Here is a 24208-nt window from a genome sequence, read left to right on the forward strand (position 1 = left end):
AGGAGAGCAAACTCCTGCTTAACCTGGCAGCCTGCTTCTGAAGAGATGGATTTTGGTTCCCAGACAGAAATAATGGCTATTTTCAATCCCACAGTTTTGATCTGCTAAAGTAAATTGTTGGCTGTCTTGCTTTATTTAGGGAATACTTCCCCAAAACTGCTGCTCCCTATTTCTTTGGAACATTCAGTCTTCAGTGACCTCTTGCTGCAGGGAAGTACAAGATCAATCAACCAACCAGCCCTGTCACAAGAAGCTGATATAAAAAATAACTGCTAAGAAAGTTATCTGACAAAATCCAAAGCAGACTTGCTTAATGAGTGACCAAGCAGAGAAATACAGGAGTCTGGGGTTTTTTTTTTTCAAGCCCAAATAAAATAGGGAAGTCAGGAAAAGGATAAAACAAAATGGGCCACTTATTTTTCAAGATGCTTGATTTCAAGTTGCAAAATTCACAACAGCATTTGGGTTTGGGAAAAAAATCAACATTTTTCACTAAAAAAAACTAATCTGGGAATGGTAACAAACACTCACAAGAAGATGTTGTGTGAGTAACATATACTGAAATAAAACTACAGGGGGAATAAATTACAGACAAAAATACAGCACAAATAAAGAGCAAGGGTATCTTAAGCAAAGTGTAATTCTAAATTGAGCAAAGGGCAAAAGATGAGATGTAGTTTCACAGGTAATCTGAAATAGCAGCAGTTAAGCTTAACTTAGGGTGCAGAAACTGTTATATTTGAAATGCAGCTATGTATTACTGTATAATTGAGGCATCTTGAGAGGCTGTAAGCACCATTATGCAGTAGGTTGTGTAAATATCCTGAGTGAACCAATGATGAGGAGGGGGAATATAAAATGCAGAGCATAGATTGGGCTAAAATTCAATATTTTGGAGGGGATTTAATATAACTTTAAAGGAAATGCAAGAGAAAAAAGAGAATAGATGAGGATGTGTGGCTCTGCCAAGGGTATATTATATGCCCTCTACAAATTATTTCACAACCTAAGAGGGAGAAAGGAAGAAATTCAAGTCAGCATGTTTAATACATTTATTCTAACTCAATTTTATTGGATTATTTTCGACATTTTAGATTATGTGTAAAATAAATCCCTCCACAGTGCCAATATAAACAAGTATTTCCCTTTGCCCTCAGACAGCTGCAGTTTATGCATTAACAGGGACTTTCTGCTGGAAATCTTTGTTCTTTTGGAGGGCCACTCCTCTGGACTGAGGCTCCCTGGTTGGCCACTGTACCCCATTCCCCTGATAGGACAGCAGGTGGATCTGGAGTGCAGCCAAAGTGAATAACCTGTGACCCAGGGACAGCGGGGACAGCAGCACTGGCACAGGAAACACCAGCACTGAAGGAGTGGTTCTCCTCTGGCACTTCAGAAATGAAAATTGATATTCATAGCCACATTCTGCCTAAGGAATGGCCTGACCTAAAAAAGGTAATAAGAATTTAGATATTCAGTGCCTTATGTTAGCAGCAGCCATTTCGACCAGTGTGGGTTTTGAAAGAAAAAAGAACGAAGGGTTCTGTGGTAAATATCTCTAGGTTTTTGTATCATTTGGGATTTTTTTCCAACTGTAAAATATTTGTATTGCACTACTTTGAAAAGCAAGAGTCCAGTCAGAAGGGGATGTAAAACTGAGCTCTGTTCCCCACTTTTTATTTATTCTGAAGCCATCCTTAAAGTTTTCCTTGGGTTTTTTGAGACACAAAATTTTTGGATGATAAATTCGACTTTCTTGATAAAAATAGAGCTGTTCTGTTCTGTTCCTAAATGATATTCACATTTGTTTAAATAAAATAAATAATCAAATATCAGACAAAATTAATAACTAAGACAAATTCATTCACATAATTATATCCACAGGCATTAAATCATTAACTTCAATGGGAGTGGGGTCACTCTAAGTACAGCTAATTGATGATGCTAATTTTACTAGTATCTGCTATTTTTTCAGTTACTGGAAAGAAGTAGCCTATTGTATTTAAAACAGAAAATCTCAATTGTCAGAACACTGAAGCTATACGTGAATTTCTATGAACTTATTATTATTTTTGTTATTGTTGTTGTTATTATTCAGTGACATAAATTTATTCTTGCCCACAATATTTTTCATAATCTTGTGAAATGTATTTTAGAATGAAAAATGTCATTTAGGTTTTAATGTAATCAATCTGAAAGGGTTTCATATCTATTAGTTCTGCGTTTCTGTGATTTTAAGCAGTCCAGTTTCAGTCAATATTAGAGAGAGAGCAGCTGGGAAATGTAAACAGCATATTAGAAAAAAAGTCATGAGAAAACCTGGCATTAAAAAGCACACATAGGATTATTTCTTCATTAGTAGTGAAAAATAATATCATTATGCACAAAACCTCCTGGAAAGGAATGTTTGTTTCCTTGTTTAGCTAGGGAGGTTTTTATAAATATCTAGTTGAATCTCCTGTTTGTAATAATAACAGCTCCTGATGAAAAACACATACACTGGATAATGTAGGTAAGGATACAGAAACTTCTAGAATAATTATGTCTGTTTTAAACAAACAGGAGTTTAAATATCCAGACTACAAAGACAGGTTACTTTTGCATGTTTCAGATTTTGTTGCCTTTGTGCAATAACTTCATAAAAAAGCCTATAGAATTCCTTCATTCTGATTTTTTTAAAATTAAATATTTTTCATTAAGTATTTTTGTCTGTAAGTACTTTAAAAGGACAATAAATTCACTGAGATAAAATGACGCCAAGAATTCCTTGATGTTCACAGATGTACATCAAGACTAAATTCACTAATGTTAGACACTGTGGGCCAGCATTGCATTTCTTTAAACAAAGATAAAGAGGCAAATACCAAATTTTTAAAATCTAATTTGCACCTGATAGGTTTTTTCCCTCTGTTCTGAGCAATTCAATGGTTTATTAATGGGCTCAGAGCAGAAAACAACTCTCAGAATTCCCTGGAGTCCTCTGGAAATTCAAGCCATTAGCACAGATCTCTCCATTTCATGCAAGGAAAACCAACGAGGCATCTGAACATGCACACGTTTAGTTAATGCTAAACTTCTCTTTCTTGTTTCCAGCTTTGCAAACACTGGACCTTCAAAGTAGAAAATTCTATTGTCAAGATACTGATTTAACAGCCTAGGAAAATATCACAAGTCTAAAAATCACAGGAAAAGCAGATACGGACTGTCAATACCTACAACTAATAGCTGAGGGGAAGAAAGAATAAAATAAATTCAAGACCAGACCAGTGAGTTTTGCTATTGGCTATGGGCTCCTTCAGTACCCATTTCAGGTACTTGTTTTCTGCTCAGCTTACAATTGCAATTAGCATGGATCTAGTTTAAAGTCCTCATTAGTTGTCACTCATCAAACTTTCCCAAAATGTCAGTATTTTTATATGTGTATAGACCTATAAATGTATCAATTTAAATAAAATCTGCATAGTTGCATAGTTAAACAGAGATCACAGCCTCAGTGGCTGCATCTCTGGCTGAGGTCAGCAGGTTTGGCTCTTCACATCCACCCTGGGAAAGCTCACAGTGGCTTTAAGAACTGATTTGGTATCACAGGAAATTCAGGACTGTGTCCAAATCGTTTACACTCCAGTGAAACAAATGCCTGCTCTCACTTAGTTTCCTTTTAAATGTTTCTTTTTTGGAGAAATGGGAATTCTGAGCATTGTTTTCACTCAGAGATTTCAAGAGTTCATTCCTTTCTACCTGATAATTTATGAAAGTAAAATGAAATCAGCATCATATGTAGGTTTTGCGTTTTTTGCATGAACAATTCTGAACCTCTCTGGAAGAATCAATGAGCATCTAAGCTTCTCCTTTTTAGCTTCTCTTCCCTGTTTAAATATTAATAGGCAAGAGGCTGACCTTCACTCCTGCTGCTGAATCATGGAAGCTGAAAAGTGGAATCAATGCATCTTTGTGCTAATGATTAACTGATCACTGATTGGAAAGTTGTCAGCTCAATTTTCACCCTGCCAGATGCTTAATTTAATATTTTCTGTGTCAAAATTATTTCAGTTAGAACCTCAACGTAGTAAGCAACTTTAAGCATTTTTAAAGCAGTTATTTAAAAATGAATGTTGTTGAACTGGAAACTAAAATTCCAGCCCTACAAACACCATTAGTCCAGTCCAGCTACACTTCAGCACTTCTGCTGAAGTCAGTGAGGGTACTCTGGCTCAAAGCTGAGCACATGTAAGTGTTTCTCCTGAATGAGGTATTTTTGTAAGAACTGCTTACAAAAATATTACATTATTGTTGTTGTTGTTGTTATTATTATTATTATTATTATTATTATTACTGCAGAGAGCCAACTAGCACTGTCTTTCTCTTCCTTCCTCCACAGAGATATGGATACGGTGGATGGGTCCAGCTGGATCATCACTGCAAGGTTTGGGCTGTTTGGTGCTCAGAGCTGATCTTGCACAGTAGATCTATTAAGAAGCAAGGTGGCAATAAGATTGCTCTGTCTTTGATAAAGATTTCTCTAGGAGTCCATTTCCTATGAAGCAGTATCAGGCCAAGTCCTAATATACCTCAGTGGAACCTTTTGCCTGAAAGATGAAACTCACACTCTTGTATGAGCCAGCATCCATTCCTCTTCTTAAAATTCATCTCATTTTAACACTTGGAATGGGTAGCTCTGAGAAAGCCTTTTCAACAAGATAGGTCAGGCTAAAGCAGATTACAAATAGGTTTGGGTTGAGTTAAATGCAGTCATCTGTATCAAAAGCAAACCCAAAAGGAACTGATATTTTACTAAACAAGAAGAAGCCACCTGCAGAACTGAAGCATGGATGGCACAGCTTTTGGGATAAGTGGCTGCTGCAAGAAGGAGACAAGGACTGGGCACATTTCTGGTGATTTTGTTACAGGTCTGATGCTAAAATTCTGTGCTAAAAATAGTTTGCAGAGGAACTTTGTGGCAAGTCAATAATGGCCTTACATGCTCTGCCAAGAATTCCGTCTGGCCTGCTTCCGTCTGGAAATATTGCATGACAAAAAGTGCCTGGCAAAATAAAATCCTGTTCAGACATGTGGACCTGGGATTAAAAAAACCCCAAAGGCTTCCCACACCATTCTCTGAAGAAGCATCAGGGTCAAACTAGAAGAAAATAATTAGGTGCATATTTTAAAAGTGCAATTTGGGATGTGACTGAGTAGTTTAGTGATGGGAGGATTTTAAACGTAGTTTGCTGCATCAAATAAACCTAATTTTTAAATGTCTCTCTGTTAATTGCCACATAATTTAATTAAAATGTTAAATATTAGATAATTTTTGGGATGGGATAGAATAGAATAGAATAGAATAGAATAGAATAGAATAGAATAGAATAGAATAGAACAGAACAGAACAGAACAGAACAGAACAGTAAAGTCCATGTGATCCGTTCATATGTGATGAAGTGCTCGGTTCTATTCTGCCTTTTTCTCACACCCCAAATATTTGTTTGTTTATTGGACAACCTGCATCAATGCACTCAACTTTTTTTAATGTATTTGAGTGTAGACTACAGTAAACCACTCCATCAGGCTGGAAAACCAGTTTTACAAGAACCTGAAGTATTTCACCAAGGGATCAGGACCCTGTAATTGTAATATTTCAAGTAATTTTCAAAACCTGTGATACAGCTAACAAGTATCTTGACAGGTTGCCAAGGCAGCACACTCAGATTTGTTGAGGAGGGTTTTAAAATACTCATTAGGACAGTATATTTGTGAATGATGCATGAAGTTAATAACATATTCAAGGTTAAGAACAGTTTGAGTTCTCAGAAGGGGACAGAACCCCCCCTCATTGAGCACTCTAGTAGTGAGTATTCTGATTTAACAGGTTCTTTTCTTTAGAAAAATTGCCAGGATCCTAAATAAGATTTTGTGAGGAAAAATGAAGTGGAGAGAGAGAGAAATGCCTTTCTTGAAGGGCTGCCCTCCCTCAGCTCCTCTTGCTGGGAAGGTGAAGGAGCAGTGCTGTGTTTTCTTGGGTGGGTTTCAGTTTTTACCTGCACGTGGGGCGTGTTCTCTGCTGCTGACTGCCCTTACCCACCCCACGTGCACAGCACCAGGGGATTTCTGCCTTTCCATCTGCCCCTACAGTAGATTAAAACAACCAAGGAATACTCAGGGCCTGCAGGTGAGTTCTGTCTCATCCATGTGTGCCCACAGAAATCCTGTGGTGTCTGTAGCAGCTGGTGGATGCCCTAATTGTAACAGACAATTTGCTTAATGTGGTGACACTGTGCCGCTCTTTGAACAATTCACACATCAAGCAAACACGGAATTTTAAAAGTTTCCATGCTGAGAAAGGAACAGTATTAAACTTCGTGACTGGGATAGTATTTTGAACTTCCTAAGTCTGGAAATTGGTGGGATGTGAGAAAGGTTTTACCCTAATTCTGGTCAAGGATTTATCCTATGTTTAAGTTTTGTTTGGGATTTTTTTTCCCAAATTCTTCAATTTTTTTTTTCCCCAGGAGAAAATGTTATCTGAAGACAACACAATAGGTTCTTCTTTTGTCTCAGCATCACTGGTGATAAGAAATCATTGGACTGAAATTAACAGTGTTGCACAATTATTTCTGTAGTTACAGGAATCATTATGATGCTATTGACTTTAAAAGAACACATACACACCCAAAGGGAAAATTTAGCACAGATTTAATTAGAGCATTGTTTTGAGGTCAAAATTTGGTTTGAGGATAAACTTGGCTTAAAGTACCTGATATCTTTTCCAAATAAATATAGAACGATGTACATTGCAAAAGCAAGGGAATTTTTTCATTATTATTCTGAAGAATTAAATCTGAACTATAAATGACTGTTCTATTCACATCTATTTTAAAAATAGTCTTTGTTTAAAAATACCTACTGAATAGAAACAAAAGATCAAAATTTTGCCAATGAATTTTTGTAAGGAGCACAATATACTCAAGAGACTATAAATTAGCAGGTACTACTTTGTCACATTTATAATATATGAAAATGTCATTTCACAGGGACAGGCAAAGATGATGAAGGATGGAAAGGTTTTCAGAGTTATTCAAGAGAACTGCTGGGATCCAGAAGTACGGATTAAAGAGATGGACCAGTCAGGTACCTCCATGAAGGAACTCAAATCATTGTGCTTCATTTAGAATAACAACTTCTCTCTCAGTCCATCTGAAAGTGCTCAACAACAATATAAAAAAAAGGGTTTAGCACACTAATTCCTTGGTTTAAATCTATTGACAGTCATTGGAAATTGATATGTTTTATACTCAGAAGGAACCTGTGCCCATAACTTTCCTCATTCTCAGTAGCAATTTATTCCCTCCTAGAATTTATTAATGTTGGTAGGATTTAAGGCACTAAGGAACTCATTGACAAAAGTAAGGATGACTGACCCTGGACTCGAAATGGCACCATACATTCCAGTTAAAACGTGATTCACGTAAAGGAGGAGGAAGCCCTTTCATTTTTGTTCCAAATATTAAAAATATTATTTTTACACATAGGATTTCTTGTATGTCTGTTTCCTTTTCTAATACCTTCTTTCTGTTTAGCCATGTTGCAGCTTTATTCTGTGTTTTTGCTGAAGGACTCTGAGCCTAGACAACTGGCACAATCACTTTGTCAGAAAAGGGAGTTTTACTCATTTACAAACTTAACCAGATGCCAAATTTGCAAATTTATTTTCCATCATGTTACATGCAAGCTACTAATTAAGGTTGGTAAGATGGGAGACTGAGGATGAGGGAAAGAATTTCTAGGCTGATCAATCATTTTTGCTATTTCTTATTAACACTGTAATTCCAAATTACTCTCGTAAGAGAAATATTATGTTACTAAAGATTATTTTTTCTTAGATTGAGGCCTGAATAGGTTCCTACATCAGTTTCCCAGCAGACACAACCTGAATATCTTCAACTTTTCATAAGGAACAAACACCTGAATTGCTTAGAAGAGCAGATATTGTACAAAGAGCATCTTTATGATTATTGTTTCCTCCTCTCAGGCCTTATTGCCCTCAACAAGCTTATAAAGGAGGTTGTAGTCAGCAGGGAGTTGGTCTCTTCTCCAAGATAATGAGTAACAAACAAGAAGAAGTGGCCTGAACTTGCACCAGGGAATGTTTAGACTGGATATTAGGAAAAATTTCTTCACTAGAAGTGTTGTCAAGCCCTAGAACAGCCCTGGTGCAGTCCCCATCCCTGGAGGGACTTAAAAGATTGGGGACATGGTTCAGTGATGGGCTTGGCAGAACTGGATTAATTTGGAATCAATGATCTTGGAGGTCTTTTACTAAATTATTGTGTGATTCTGTGTTAGGAGATACTCTGGGTTATTCCTCTTAGAGAGGCTTAGTGCAATACATAGCATAGGCTAGCTTGGGAACTCACCAGGTAGGGCAATTTATGTAAACACAATTTAGATCATTTTCATCTACTTCATTTTCACCCTGGAAAAGCAGTATTTGAAATTCCAACCATTAGACATTTAATGGGAATGCCAGAAAGCCTTTGCAAACTCTGAAATATGCTCTTGTCACAGAATCATAGAATCATGCCTTGACTAGACTAATGTTTCTCTGAGTTAGCTCAGGGATTTTGGGGATTACCAAATCACTCAACTACAGAGTGGATCATAAATAGCCTTTGGGCATCCTTCTCTTTCAGCTATTTCCCTCAGCACTAATGGCAAGTTTCTACAAAACAGTTCTGCCCCACATATTTGTTGTAGACAAAGGGAAAACACAGGAGGATTTTTTTTTCAAATTTTTGCAGCAGCTCTCCAGAAAAGAAAATGTATCATGAAAGCAACATCACAATATTTCTTCATGAACTAAACAGTGCTTACTTGGTTTAAAAAAAATCAAAATCTGTATGTTACAGCACCATCTGGTGACTTGTGCCCTAAAAATGTCCCTTTTTATTACAGCACTCCAAACATACAGGCATCACCCAATTAATTATGTTGGGGGGGAAAAAAGGCCTTGGTGTATTTCATTCTTTCATCCTTACTGCTCAGCTAATGATAAATATGGACCATATTTATTCCTTTTTGGTTTAGAAAGCTGGAGCTACTTCAAAAACTGCTTTCTCTTACACAGGCTGAGACAGATTATACCCCAAAATTTAACCTCCAAACATGGCATAATTTTGGGGCAAAGATGCAAGGAGTCTCCCAGCTGAACAAAACTAGAATCAGTCGCTGAAATGTATTTTTAACTCAGAGAGATAACTTTGAGCTTGGATGCTAAAAGGCTTTGTTTGTGCAATGCCCAAGAAATCTTGCCAGCAATAAGAAATGGTCTCCAGTGAACCAACGAGACTCAATTAGTTCTCCTAATTATATGTCCTAGGTCTAATTGGTGTATATACTTCTGTCTTGATCCACTCAATAAAACAAGCTATCCATGTAACTCAATAAAACAAGCTGTAAAAGTAATTAACATCACAGCTCTGTGACACAAATCATCACAATTTTGTTTGAGAAAATATATCAGTTTGTCCTAACTGCCTTTCCTTGTTATTTTCTCCTTTGTAAAACCCTCTGAAGAGGGTAAAAAAGTGGAGGCTTTTCTGTGCTGATTCTTCTTCCTAAAGCTAATGTCTAGGAACAGTCAGTTTGGAAATGTACCTTTAAAGTTTATGTTAAATTTGCTCAGAAGTGTAAAAATGGACTGAAAGCAGATACAATGGCCATTGTGGAGAACATGGAGAATATTCTCAACAGACTGATCAAGTGTCCATATTGGTGGATGATCCTGCTTGGATAATTCAGTATTTATGGAATTTTGCAGACCTAATCCTTACCCCTGAACCATCACTGCTGTACATAATATTAATCAGATCTTGTAGAAATCTGAGTCAGCTTCTCCTCTTGTTTCCTACTTAAACTTCTGAGGAGGAGGATAAATAATTTTAATCATCCAAATGTTTTGGCAAGTCACTGTCTTAGTGTTCTCCTAGAGTTCATTCTCCCAGAATTTTTTTCTGCCATCTTTTGTTCTAGGAGTTTTACTACTGACAACCAAGTTAAAATTTTTAAAGCATGACAAGATATGTGTAAAAATATTATAAACAGACCTAAAAAATGCCCCCAAAATGAAACAGTTTTGCATGTAACTATTTTGTTAATTCCTAATTACTGTTTATTGGGTTTTTTGTTTGTCTGCCAGGTTTTCACTCCAGTAACCTGTCACATACAATGTTATGATTTAGATTTGTGTTTGGGCAGAAACAAAACAACACGGACTTAATTCTTTATATTTTAACATCAAAGTTATTTCTGAAATCAGGCAGATTTTTTTATATTTATAACCTCAGTAGTCCAGACACAAGATGGATGAAACCTAACACAATACAGCTTTGGGAACAGGTGGGAAAATATTGTGTAACAACTATTGTTAACATAATGTTATTTATCTTTGGGTCAGTTCATTTATTTATTTAATATATATGACAAATTAACCCCAAAGTAAACTTGAGTTACTCCATTCTGTTCGGTTAATGTCAGTTTCATTCATGTGAGAGTAATACTAAATTGCTATTTTAATTATTTTTACATGTGCATACTAAATCCTTCTAAAATCAAAAAACCTAATTTCACAAATTTTCTAGATATCCAAATCCTAATAAATTGATACACTATGAGGTTTATTGCCATGATCCTTAATTAAAAAAAAATAATAATTTCTCTATGTCACTGTTAAATCAGTCTTTCATATCATTAAAGCTTTTACATTCTACCTCTCAAACCAAAGTACTCTCTTATTTGTAACATTTTATCAAAAACAGACAACAAAAAAGGAAGCATTAATATTTGTTTTTTCTTACTCAGGAGTCACCGTCCAAGTCCTGTCCACAGTCCCTGTAATGTTCAGCTACTGGGTAGGTTCCAACTAAATATAAATATATAAATATATATATTATTATTATATATTATTATTTATATATAAATATATCGTAATTCATATGTAGCAACATTTTTAAAATACAGAAGTGTCTTCCTACAAATGGAAGTGGTGACTGGAATTGTTCTGCTGTGAAAACAAAGAGGCAAAAAAGAAGTGCAGGTATGAGAAGATGTGTGCAGGATGTCCTGGCAAAGCTCCACAGCAGAGCTCACACAGTGAGAAAAGATGAAACAACACCTGAATTTCTTCTGGGGGCCTTCTGGGGGCAGCTGAAACAAAATATGAGGGACAAAATATGTACAACATGAATCCGTGGTTAGCAGACACACATATGTACATCTTCTATGAAATATAGACATCAATCAGTATTTTCTCAGGGAAAAAAAGGCATAAAAGATGTATTTATGGCCTTGTCCCAGTTTCTTTTAAATGTGGCTTGGGACTCATCAACTTAGAATGCTTTGAATCTTAAAATTGAGGAGCAAATTTAAGTTCCTGTGTTCCTCACGTGGTGATCTTGAATGATTCAAAGATATAAAGCAGGCTGTGGAGATAAACCACAGCAAAATGCTGTTCTAAATTCATTCTGACTGTGACTATTTAGCAATGTGTACAGGTCAAGATGTTTATATGTAAATGGATTTGTGCATTAAGAACCGTTGTGTTAAGTCCACATATAAGAAATACCATTGATAATCAGAATTTCCTGTTAGTAATGTCTCTTCAAAATTTTATTCTCGTATCTAAGGGAATATTTTCCATTAAATATATATTGGGGGGAAAAACAGAGATTGATTGCATGGATGTTGCACTTCCTTAGTAGAATTATGGATGTTATCTCCTTCTAAATGTTAGAGAAGTTTGCTCAAGTTTTCTCTGTAGAATTCACGTGCTCCAGCATCTCACATTTCTTATTTTTATTTCTTCAGCTCCAGTAATAGGAGAGTAAATATTCATTGCTATGTATAAAAATTATATACTGAGGTTTTTGCACTGGGACAAACAAAACCAGGGGACTGCTTTCCACAAAACACCAGGTACTTATGTGCATCAGCAACCTGGACATTATTACACTCATCCTGAGCAGTAAAGGCAACAGCAGCTGATAAAATATTCAAAAGAAAAAGCAGAACTGCACCCAGAGGTTTTAAAGTGAGGCAGAATTCAGCCCTAGTGGTTTCCAGCTCTTCAGAACTTTAAAGCAAATTTGGGTTCAAACCCTATCAGTGGTTTGCAGTGACATTTATCCAATAACTTCCAAAGGTGATAACATTTGAGAACTGCATTTAAATGCACTGTTCTGCTTCCTATCTTACCAGGCCAAACCTCAGGACACTTTAGATCTCGCCCAGATATTAAATAATGACTTGGCTGCCACGGTAAAGAAGTACCCCAGGAGGTTTGTTGGGCTGGGCACGTTACCTCTGCAAGCTCCAGACCTGGCTGTGAAGGAAATGCATCGCTGTGTGAAGGAACTGGGATTTCCTGGAGTGCAGATAGGATCTCATGTCAATGAGTGGGACCTGAATGCCCCCGAGCTGCACGATGTTTATGCTGTGAGTAGCTGCTGCTTTCCTTCTTTGGGGGAATTCTGTGATATGGAAATCTGTCTAAAAATATCTTGGAGCACATCCAGTCATCATTTGAGCCTTCTCATCTGCTTAGTGATCAGAGAGATTCAGCTTTAATTGTAAATAATTATTCTTTATAGGTTATAATGGCAATAATACAACATATTTTATAATTTTATTTTATATTATATTTTATAATAATGAATAACAAGTTTCATTTTATTACACAAGTTCTCACTGTAGATCTGCCTTCATGATTTGTGAAGATAAATGCAGTATCAAATAAAGCATTTCTGGTATTTCTGCACTGTTTGCATTTGAGTTCAAGTTACTGTATCCAATCCCATTGAAATAATTGATAAAACTCCCTGAGATTATGAGATACCTATAGCACCAAAGTACCACACAGAACTACGTAAACAGGACCAAAATTTCCAAACTGAATGTATTGATTATCAAATGGATCAACAGATAGCACTTCTTAAATAGCCTGAGGTCCAGATGAGGTGGTCATTTATCTAAATTAGGGGTTTAATCAATGTCCATTCTGAATCTGTTTCTCAAGTTATTAGAAATGTCAGCTTGGAATTGGTTCACAGAGGTTATTTTGCAGGGTGCTCAATATATTCAGAAACTCTGTTGGTGCAGCAGCAGGACTATTTGTTTTTATGGCCACATACAGTCAGATATCCACTCTGCCCTTGGAGATGCCCACATTTATGGAATCACAGCGTGGCTGGGGTTGGGAGGGGCCTCTGGAGGCCACCTGGACCAACCTGCTCAGACAGGGCCACCTACAGCCAGATCCCAGGACCATGCCCAGGTGGCTTTAAAATACCTGAGAGCATGGAAACTCCACAATCCCTCTGGGCAACCTGATCTCCACTGAACTTTCACTCCTCAGGGCCAAATTGTCCCAGTTCTCTCAGCATTTCCTCACAGCAGAGATGCTCAGTCCCTTCATCATCTTGGAGCTCTCTCCAGTAACTCCATGTCTCTGCCACTGAGATCCCTCCCTCGTTCTGGGATCTCTGTCTCATACTGTACATCCCTCAGCTTGTGTTTCACACACGTAGGAAGTAACCCCTTTCATTTTTAGAAACATCTCTGGATAATACAGCTTATGAAATTAGGCCATATTGGATCATGAACTTTGCCAAACTACCAGGCCAATTATTGAATTGCTATTTTTACTTTACAAATGTAGATGGCAATTCTTCTCCACCACACAAAAGCTGCAGCTTTTATTTATGCATGTATGGGTAAATAAACCCAAATTTTTCGAATGTGTGATAATCTCCTTAGCAACAAGAGCATGTCCAGAAATACATCTGACAAAACGAAGCTGTTCAATCCTGGTTAAGCATATGAATGGCTCTGATGACTGTGTATTTAAATTTAAGTACACAGTTAAATTACACAGTCAGAGTCAGCATCCAACACTAGTCTTCTGTTTTCCTTTCCAAAGATGTCAGTAGTTTTGGAAAAATTACCATACTTGTGTAGAGATGGATTACTGACCAGAATACAGCCAGATTTTGAACTCTTACAAAGGATTAGGAATATTTTTAATTTTTTAAAGCCAGGCAGAGGGCCAAAGGGGACAAAGGTGGTGCCACTCAGTGAAAATTTCTGAATGCAGCTGGAACAATTCTGCAAAACCATCCTCAGATGATTCTGTAAGACATTATGGGAATTCATTCTCATGTGTGTAATGAAACCAAAAGAATATTTGCTTGAACTGAGTTTTATACTGTAGGATGGCTGAAAAACATAGCTGGAAAAGCATTTTTGTAGTGCATTATTCTGAGAAACACTTGGTCCACTAAAGAGATGTTATCATCTATGCTTGCAGTCCTGTAGTCACAGGAAGAGCTGTGAAACTGAGAAAGGACTTCAGAATATGGCCCAGGGGAGTAAATATAACCAACTATTGCTTATAGTTCTTACTTGTGGGCCTATTTTCATTCCTAGTACTACTGCTCAGTGCAGATTTGCAGCTCATTGAAAAGCATGACTAAGATCTCAGGTGCATTTTGCTATGACTAGTCAAGATTTAGACTTTTTCTTTTTGCTGCAGGCTGCTGAGAAATTAAATTGCTGTCTCTTTGTGCATCCCTGGGACATGCAGATAGATGGGAGGATGTCCAAATATTGGTTTCCCTGGCTAATAGGTAAGTGTATATTTACTCTGCTTAATCTCCATTTATGAACTGGATTATGCTCAGAAGATTATTGCCAAGTAAAATACAAGTACAGAGAAAATTACAACGTTTTTCTGTCAAACTTCCTTTTTTTAAAAAAAATCTGGTATTGTGATTAAGTCTGTTGTGTAAACTCAGCAGTCATTTGTTTCTAAGATCATTTAGTTTTTCTTTCAAACACTTGGAATTAAAATTATTCAGCAACAGACTAGCAACAGAATATAGTATTCTCTTTTACCCTAAATACAAAGAGCAGATAACAAGGAAGAAGTGAATAATCTCAGATACAAGCTCCTCAAAAATAACAGGAGTAAATGAAGGAGTAAGCAAACCCAAGCATTACTTCCTAGAACTTCTTGGGTTATTTCTTAGAAACAGGTTGATCAGAGAGGAAATAAATCTAACTTTACATCAACTGTAGCTGAAACAACATGTACTTTGGAAGCTCTCAGTAGATGTGGGATATTGTCTAGCTTCCATTTTTTCCCCGTTTGATAGGTGAATCATAACACTGAATAACAGGAGCAGGGTTATTCTGATACCCAGAAATGTTTAGATCTGATTCTACCCTCATATATTTTATTCTGTGTTGGTTTGTTTTGCATGGTTTTGCACTGCCACCAGTTCTAAAAAACATACACAGCATACCTATAACACACATTCTGCTTGGAAAATCTTGCTGTCCCCATCACCAGTGCATTATCTTGAAACAATATCAATTAATCTTAATCAGAGCAGGCTCAACAATAAAGATCTAAGAAGAAAATAGAATTATTGCATTTACTTAAGTATAAATAGACTATTTTCTTATTAAGCCTTATTAATGCTTTGCATCTGAGTGTATGGTAAAACATTATTAAAAATAACCTTTTGAGCTGGATAGGTGTTGTTTCCCCCATAAATGGGGGGAACTGAGATCACCCATGATAAATATGTTGGGTGTGCCCAGAAACTGAGTCTTGCTGTAGGAACCTCAATTCCTATTCCATTTCTAACTGGGCATCCAACTCAGCCAGGAGCAAAGAGAGAGACAGGTTAGTTCTAAACTGTAGGATCTGGCATCATGTGATACCCAAACCCCAAATCTGTGCTGGAATATCCAGCAATGTATCTGCCCCACTTTCCACACAAAAGAAACCCACAAGCAGAGGTGAGAAGACACCCTGGCGTATCCCACACTTGTCTTTGAGCAAGGATAACAGGAATCAGGCCTGTGCTTGGTATTTCAGGACATACCCAGCCTGTCCTAGTGATATGGAGTAAAAACTGGACTTGGAATTCAGGAGACCTTCACTTCCAGGCCCATGCCTTCATTTCAGTTAATTAGAGTTCAACTCCCTGTCCCTCCAGTAGAAATAATAAATGACCTTTGGCAGCTGCCCTGCAAGCCCTTACTTTTTCATTTGGCTCAAGGCTAATGGAAGAAAATTAAAACAACATTTAAAAACCAAATAGGAACTTTAAAAACTAAAGCTCTTACACAATTAAGATGTTTTTTCTTCTTAGGCATGCCAACAGAAACAACCATGGCCATTTGCTCCATGATTATGGGAGGAATCTTTGAAAAATTCCCTAAGCTGAAAGTTTGCTTTGCACATGGAGGTGAGTGAGTAGTGCACCATGTGAAACTCCTGTTCTTTGGCTGAGCATGGTACAGTTGTATTTTCTGGTATCTCAGCTAATGGGGTCCCCACGTGAAGCCTGCCACCAGCTGAGCACTGGCACCCCAAAGAAGACAGCCTGACAGAGCAGCTGCTTTTATGAACACTCTCTGGCCTGCAGGGTCTGAACTGGTGCAACTGTCTTTAAGGGAAACAAAAAGGAAGGGGAGGCAGCAGGTGGTTTAAGGAAAGGGATGAGGAAGCAGCAGGAGGAATTTGGGCATCACAGTAGTGAAGAAGTGAGAAAAACAAAGAAGCTAATGAAAGTAAAGGAATAAAAAGCCACTGGTGCAGAGCATTTTCTTTCTAAAGAGCTGACAGGAAAACTTACAAATCTTTGGTGGTAAGGTGGCTTTTTTTCCCTCATACATATTTTCAGCTTATTAAAAGTTATTCAAAATTCCTTCTTGCAGGTGGAGCTTTTCCATACACAGTGGGTCGAATCTCCCATGGGTTCAACGTGCGCCCCGATTTGTGTGCCATGGATAATAAGGTGGATCCAAGAAAATACCTTGGCTCATTCTACACAGACTCTCTTGTCCACGACCGTGGGGCACTAAGGCTGCTAACAAGTATAGTGGGAGAGGTGAGTTTTAGTGCTTCCAGGAGTGGGTGAGTCATTCTTCAGGTAATTTTCCAGGAAATAGCAAAAGGAGAAGAGAAGAAGAAATCAGGAAGAAGACAGTGTCACCCAGTGAAATAAATTGATGGGCTTCTGCCATGTCGATAATCCTTTTACCATATGGATTTATTGAAATGGTGGGTTTCATCCAGGAAATCATGCACTGTCAACCTTAGCTCCATCCTTCTCTAAGCTTGTTCAGGATGCGACTTCAAGCAAAGACTGCTTCAATTTGGAGCCTGGTTTTCAAGTGGCTTAATTTTCAAATGCAAGTGCATGCTCAAAGAAATCAAATTATGTTTCCACTTGGGAAGTTATAGACAGAAAAAAAATCAGTAATAAGGAAAGCTTTAGTGAGTATCTCAGAGAGACAATTAATCATTATGGATTTACAGAAGTATTTTAGTTGTTCGTAAAGAAATCTTTGTACTTTAGCAAACCACTTAAATGAGGTACAGCATGGGACAGAAAAATCTTAAAACATTCAAATAATCCCTTCTCATGTAGTAAATGCTCAGGAAGGGATTGAAGATGGCATCCCTCATGCCAGCTTCCAATGGATCACTGCAAATCAACGAGATACCTGTCTTTGTGCCTTGATCTCTGCATTTCATGGAGTGTCTGCAGCCAGAGGCAGACACCTCCCCGATGTCAAATCAGAAATGATCCTCTGACAGGGATTTTCTTATCCCAGCACTGCAGTCCTGTTTCCTGTATATCAGTGTCTAGGCTCACATGCTATGGAGCTGTTGCTGCCATCAGGGCCTCCTGTATGACCAAAGTTCACAAACACCACTCAGCTGATTGGGTTTTTCTACCAAAAAAAAAAATCTGTGGATTTCCCATTTTCCTCTCTAATACTATGAACAGGTTACTGCAATAAATCTGCACTAGAACTGGTACAGAAGGGACTTGCCTAGGCCAGAAAAAAACCAGCAATGCAACACTGTTGCTTTCTTTATTGTGGTACTGTGAGCTCAGGTATCACACTTTAAAATCTGTGGTTTTCAGTTGGTGCTGCACAGGAAGTCTGTAGCTTTGGGAATGGACTTCTGCCTGCAGCTCCCCTGCAGCACCTGTGCCTGTTAGAAAACTTGGAATTTGAAGATTCATGGAAAATTCAACCATGTGACAGCACAACTACATCTTGAAACAATAGTATGGAAACTTTTTTGAAGTGTATATGTTTGTACAATACAGTAACACTGCAGCTCTAAGGAGTGGAGACAGAATGTCTTTTTTGTTAAACCCTCCCTGAACCAAAAACAGATTTATGGAAGGACCCCCATAAAATGTGCAAAGAAACTGCCATGGAGCCTAATTCCATTAGAAACAAGCAAGATAGAATCCAGGTCAATGTCCTCAAGAAAGATTTGCTAATAAGCTATTAGTACAGGAAAGTTCTGATAACATCAGTGGATATTAACTCATGTGGCATTTGCCATCTCTGTCCCAGGGATTCATTTTAGGCACCAGATGGGTTACTAATAAAATACCAGGGCACTCCCTCTCAATACTAATTTCTTTTAATTTCTGTTACCAACCTCTAAATAGCAAATATATCATGGCCCACAGCCCAGTAGTTTTTGATATGCATTATTTTTTCAATCTAACTGTAGCTTAGAGTAAGCAAGTGGCTTTATGTTGTTTTTTTACAACAGATTTAAAAATTTTACTCTGTGTGATGTGCATGTCCATTTTATAAGAGACCCAAAGGCTTATGGAGTAACAGCTCAACACTTGCCTCTGTTACCTCCTTTTCTGAGAATCTCCCCAAATCCAGACCATGTTCATTCTAAGTATATTTTTGTTCCACATGCAGTTGTAGCAAACAAGGATGAGTCTAGCTCTTGAATTTTAAATTGCCAGTGCAAGGAGAAAAGATCACTCACTCGTTCCCTTTTACCCATTTTAAAATGTTGGGAGCATTGTTTTGCCGTTGTTAGAAAGACCTTGGTAAATTAGCAGTTGTGTGACTCAGCCTGGCAAAATCAAAAATCCTTTTTGTGATTTGAATCTCTTAAGCTGGACTGCAGATGTCAAGAGCAAAGCAGGAGGGAAAGTACAACAGGATGCTGAATCCATTGCTGAAGAATTGAAGGTTTTTCTGCCTGAACCTGTGTAGCACACAAGTCTGAGGGCACTTCTGCTTTAGAGTCAGCTTTGCATCTCAAGGCTGCTCTAAACTATTGCTGCTGTGGGAAAGCTGCTGTCTTTGCACCACACTTTAATTTCGCTATTTTTCATCCTAAGAAGCTACACATGACTCTGGTCCTTAATTTTGATTAGTCTTTGCAACTGGAATTTAGTTCTTTGAGGAGAGAGATATTATGGACTGTGATTTGATAATCTAAAAGTCACTCAGCATTAGCCTCTCTGGTATCTTCTTTATTTTGTCAACAGACTTTTAATATTAAGAGTCTTAACACAATAAATTTGGCCAGCATAGTACACAGGATGTTGGCATCTTCTTTAATTCTCCTCTGAATATTTTCAGCTCACACAACGTGACATCAGGTGCAATCCCAGTGCTGAAAAGTCATGAGTCAGATACCAAAAACATAAATGTCTTTTACACTCAGGAGAACTTTCTTACTCTTTTCAATAGCCTGAGGCATCTTGTCCTTGAAAACAAAAACATTCACATCACGATTTCAAACTTTACTTTATAACCATGGAGATTAAAAAGTTCCCTCTTTTTCTAAGGAAAGTTGACATTCTCACATAACACCCTTCCATGAGTCAAATGCCTAAAGAAACACCAAACACCTCAGCGCTTTCAGAGCAGTCATGTGTTGGCAGAGTAACACACAAGATTAATAAAGGCTGGGCTAAGAATAATGTGATGGAGTCTCGAGGCTGCCACTGTAACTTTGTGAGCTGGAGGTTTGAAATAGGCCAGCTCTCCAGAGAACAGCTCAGAGCTGTGCAGGAGGGGTAGCATGTGAGGGAAGATGTGCTTGGACATGGCTCTGTGTCCCTGGGGAGCAGCCACTGCCTGCACCGGCGTGTGGCGTGCTGGCCTTGAGCTGAGCAGTGTCAAAATGCACTGACAGCTGTGATGGGTCGTGCCCATTTAATCTCATCCCTTCTTAGTGTGGGGTGCAGGTTAATTGGGGATGGAAGCAGAAATTTCTGAGAAAGAATTTTGTAAGAGTGCGGAATCGCTGCAGTCCTTCGCTGCCCCCGTGATGAGGTAGCGTGAGGTGAATACAAATAAACACACAATCCCCAAGGTTGCTGCTATAAAAAGTGAAGAACTGGGCTGACATGGGATTAAATGATTCAGTGCATCTCTGCAAAAACTTGCCCGTGGTGATTCCTCCAGAGCCATTATCCAAAGGCTGGCCAGAAGTTGGGACTGAACTGACTGTGGCGTTCTCGACTTTTTTTCAGGTGTATCACAGTAGTAAGAAAGAAGGTGGATTAAAAGAATTCGAGGCAAATACAATGTTTCCTTATGTAAGAGGATGAAGTCGTGCTTAAAGCTTTTTGAGATTCATTTTCAGATTTGTGTCCTCATTACTATGAAAAAAGCAGTGCTGAATAGCAGGGTCCACTGGGGTTAATCATTAGCCCCACGTACCTCTCTAACAGGAGAGATGTGCTAATTAAGGAATCGACCTCCAAGTCTTCTAGGGAAAATTGACTTTGTTGATATGATTTGGAAGAATATAACAGTACTTCCCTTATGCCAGGAGCATTGTTCATCTGCAGAGGCTTCACAGCCCTCCTCTGAAGCTGGTTGCTGAAGACAGGTACTGCAACTCCCATTTTATAGATGGGTACAAAACTGAAGCTCAAAGGGTGCAAATGAATAGCCTAAGATCACTGGGAGCACAGCAAGAATGCTGCTTCTAAAGTTTTCTTACTCATTTACTGCTCTTAATTTACTACTAATGAATAGATCCAATGATTAGGTGTGAAATAGAGGGGAAAAAAACATATCTACATAGAGAGGAAAAGAAAAATATGTATTATTCCAGTGAGGATGTGGGATTTCTTTCTGGCTTACAATATAGGAGATGTAAATAAGAATATACAAACCTTCCTGTCTTACATGACTTGCCCTAGTAAACAGATGGATAAATTCTATGTTTCCTCCTCTTTTAGTTAGAAATCCACTTTCTCTTATAAATCTGGTATGGTTTTTAGTTGGGTTATTTATCATAAAATACATGACATTTGTTTCTCTTATCTGAATAAAGCATCTTGGTATTTGATTGAATATTAAAAATAAAATATTTAGCTGCTTCAAAGTACACACATCCAAATCTATTCTGTTTAGTCTACGCTTAGAACTGGATTTATTAGACAGAGGGTATAAATTTTCTGATGTTAATCTTATGTTAGTTCTTCTATAATAAATTAGAACACAGGACAGAGCATAGGACAGAACAATTGAATGTGTCTCTTCTGTTTAGATTTTGGATGAAGGTTTGTGTAGGTTCTTTCAGAGACTTTTGGGTGACATCTAGTGGAGATTAATTTTTTTTTTAAAAAGCATTTGACAAATAAGAAAAACAAACCATCTCAGAAAATAACTGAATGGTGTTTTCTTCACTTATTTCAGTATTGCACTCTGGTAATGGAGTTCAAACATTATAACAACTGTCCAAATTAATAATTTCAATTTCAAATCCATGAGCCATTTAAAAACATACATTTTTCATGGAAGTTGTGGGTTTTTTCAAATACTCCTGCCTGCAGGAGATGAAGCCTAAAGGAAAACAGAGTTTTGATAAAATCAAGAGAGCTGGCAGTATGCACTCTCCAAGGTGATAAAATGGGGAAATATCATTCCAGAGGGAAAATGAGCCTGTAACAATTGAGGATCTGCTCATTCCTTTCCATCTCTGATAACAGGGATGTTGCACACAGATTTTTATTGAATTTTCTTTTCACTGACTTACTTTCAGAAACAAATCATATCATGTCACCCATATTTTAGGTACATGTTTCAAACCCTCAGTTAATATCCAGTCCTAGCCAAAGACAGTGACATTTAAAAAAACCTGCAGATTTCCAGAAATATATGAAATTTTGTAAATGAGATTTAGGTTTTGTTATCTGAAGTTGAATACCAGTTACATTAAATTAAATTAAATACTTTTTTTTTTTAATTGAAGTATTTCTAGCAATTTTCCCTGTCATGTTTTCAGTAGTACCCCACTGCCACTACTACATCTTTTAAAGTAGCACAGAGAAGACAGATTTTATTGGTTTGTATTTCTTATTACACAATCTTCTTACCCATTGAAACTTTTGAATTTGTGTGCGTGTATTTAGCCAAAAATTTTGAATTCAGGACTGCAAATCCAAGCACCTTTTTTGAATTTAGTGGAGATTCTTACAGAAATCTATCCAAAAGTCTCACACACATTTTGTACTTCACACAGCAGTGCAAAGATGGAATAAGCGAGTCAAAACTCAGAAAGAAGAATTCTGTGTATCCTTCATTGGCCATTTAATTATGGCAACACTTAACCAAGATTAATCATTGCAGCTTAGGCAGCCTCTTGCAGAGGCTGTTAGCTTTCAAATCAGCACCACAGGACAGAAAATCAGTCTGAGTAGGAAATGTGTTTTAAAAATGAGGGGTTTTTTAAAAAGCATTTGACAAGTAAGAAAAATAAACCATTTCATGTTTATGAAATGATGTTTTCTTCACCCTATTTCAGTATTGAATTCTGGTAACAGAGTTCAAAGATTATAACAAGTTCTAACTGTGTTTTATTCACCCAAGCAATAGACACTCATGACACAGGCCTGGGATTTACATTTTCAACTTCCTGCTTATCAGAATTAAAATACCATAACTTCAGTTAGACACACAAAAATGGTTAATAAATAACCTGCATTTTTTTCCAAATAAAATTTATCCAAAAGACTCTTGAATCATTGTTTTCAAGCTTTGTTTTTTTCTTAGTGGAAGTTACAATCTTCATATTCACTTTCATGATTAGTCACTCCAACGTATACATATAATTTCTTGTACTTCATTATACATTCCAGAAAACACATGCTCAATTGTTTAATGTTAATTAAAAAGAAATTTAAAATCTGAAAAAAAAATTACTAGTTTAAAATATAATATTAATGTTACTATAATATTGTATCACATTAATATTAATTTTTTTTAAACTCTATTGTTTAATGTTACTACAAAATGTACAATTTTGTTTTATTACCAGGACAAAGTTATTCTGGGGACAGATTACCCTTTTCCACTTGGGGAACTGGAACCTGGAAAATTGATTGATTCAATGGATGATTTTGACCATAAACTGAAGGTATGATCTTCACATTTGAGGGGTTTTTGCTCCTTTTTAAGTCTCTGTTTGAGACGTGAGATGAAACACTGAAAAATCAGTGTAGTACAGTGATTGCTGCAAAGACTGGAATAGACCCTTCAGTCTCTCTGCAGCAGTTCCTTTTAAAGCACCAGTAAAAGCATTTGAGTTAAATATGAGCTAAGCACAAATATATATGTGTGTTTTGTTTTTACAGGATAAACTCAAGGCTGGAAATGCTCTGGAATTTTTGGGTCTTAGCAGAAAACAATTTGAGTAATTATGAAGTACTAAAGCAGCTAAACTTCAGAAATAACATCCTTATATTTCTATTGGTATGTGCAATTGTACACATGAAAAATAAAATTGACAATTATCTGACAGTCTCCTGTTATTTCCTGTTATAAAACAAAAGCAAGGGTATTGGAAATGCGTATGCACAGGTATTGCCTGAGGATTTAGGCTGCTTTTAAACAATTCTGAAATCTCTGCTTTCATAATAAAGGAGAGATTTCATCTTTTGCAGGTGTAATAGGGATCTCTGAATTATAATCAATGCCATGTTATTAGGACTTGATTCAGGAAGGAAAGAGCTGACAAAATGATGCACCCCTACATTTCTGTCTTTGTTATGATGGACAAACAGAACTTGAAAGAACATTAAAACAGAATTTAAACAATGTTGATGCCCAATAAAGGCAACATTTGCTTTTATCCACTGGTGGAAAACGCAGCACACCACCCTCAGCTCAGCACTGCAGGTGCACTCGTGCTTTGTCAATGTTGTGACAGGATGGAAAAGGTCTGTGTGGGGACTTCACATTTTAGCTGCCACCTACACCCCTGGGAACTTATTCATCAGAAACAATTGGAACAATATGGTTGCAGGTGCAGAAATAATGTATTTGTGTGGCTAATTCTTGGTGT

The 24208-nt window shown here is 37.3% G+C and overlaps 1 protein-coding gene across 2 annotated transcripts; it reads left to right on the plus strand.

Annotated features, from left to right (window-relative positions):
• The first annotated feature begins 1398 nt into the window (after positions 1-1398).
• On the plus strand, positions 1399-23599 carry ACMSD (aminocarboxymuconate semialdehyde decarboxylase). 2 transcript variants are annotated; one of them, XM_063400953.1, is made up of 10 exons: positions 1399-1455; positions 4379-4423; positions 7029-7125; positions 10855-10904; positions 12250-12486; positions 14582-14675; positions 16212-16307; positions 16780-16952; positions 23183-23281; positions 23499-23599. In XM_063400953.1, exons 1-10 carry the CDS (start codon positions 1399-1401, stop codon positions 23559-23561), a joined length of 1011 nt encoding a protein of 336 aa, XP_063257023.1. In that variant the 3' UTR covers positions 23562-23599. The 2 variants fall into 2 exon arrangements, with proteins under 2 accessions (XP_063257023.1, XP_063257024.1); XM_063400954.1 differs by lacking the exons at positions 1399-1455; positions 4379-4423; positions 10855-10904 and having other exon boundaries at positions 7051-7125.
• Positions 23600-24208: the final 609 nt, after the last annotated feature.

The sequence above is a fragment of the Prinia subflava genome, chromosome 6 (assembly GCF_021018805.1).
Source record: "Prinia subflava isolate CZ2003 ecotype Zambia chromosome 6, Cam_Psub_1.2, whole genome shotgun sequence".
Classification (NCBI taxonomy): Eukaryota; Metazoa; Chordata; class Aves; order Passeriformes; family Cisticolidae; genus Prinia; species Prinia subflava.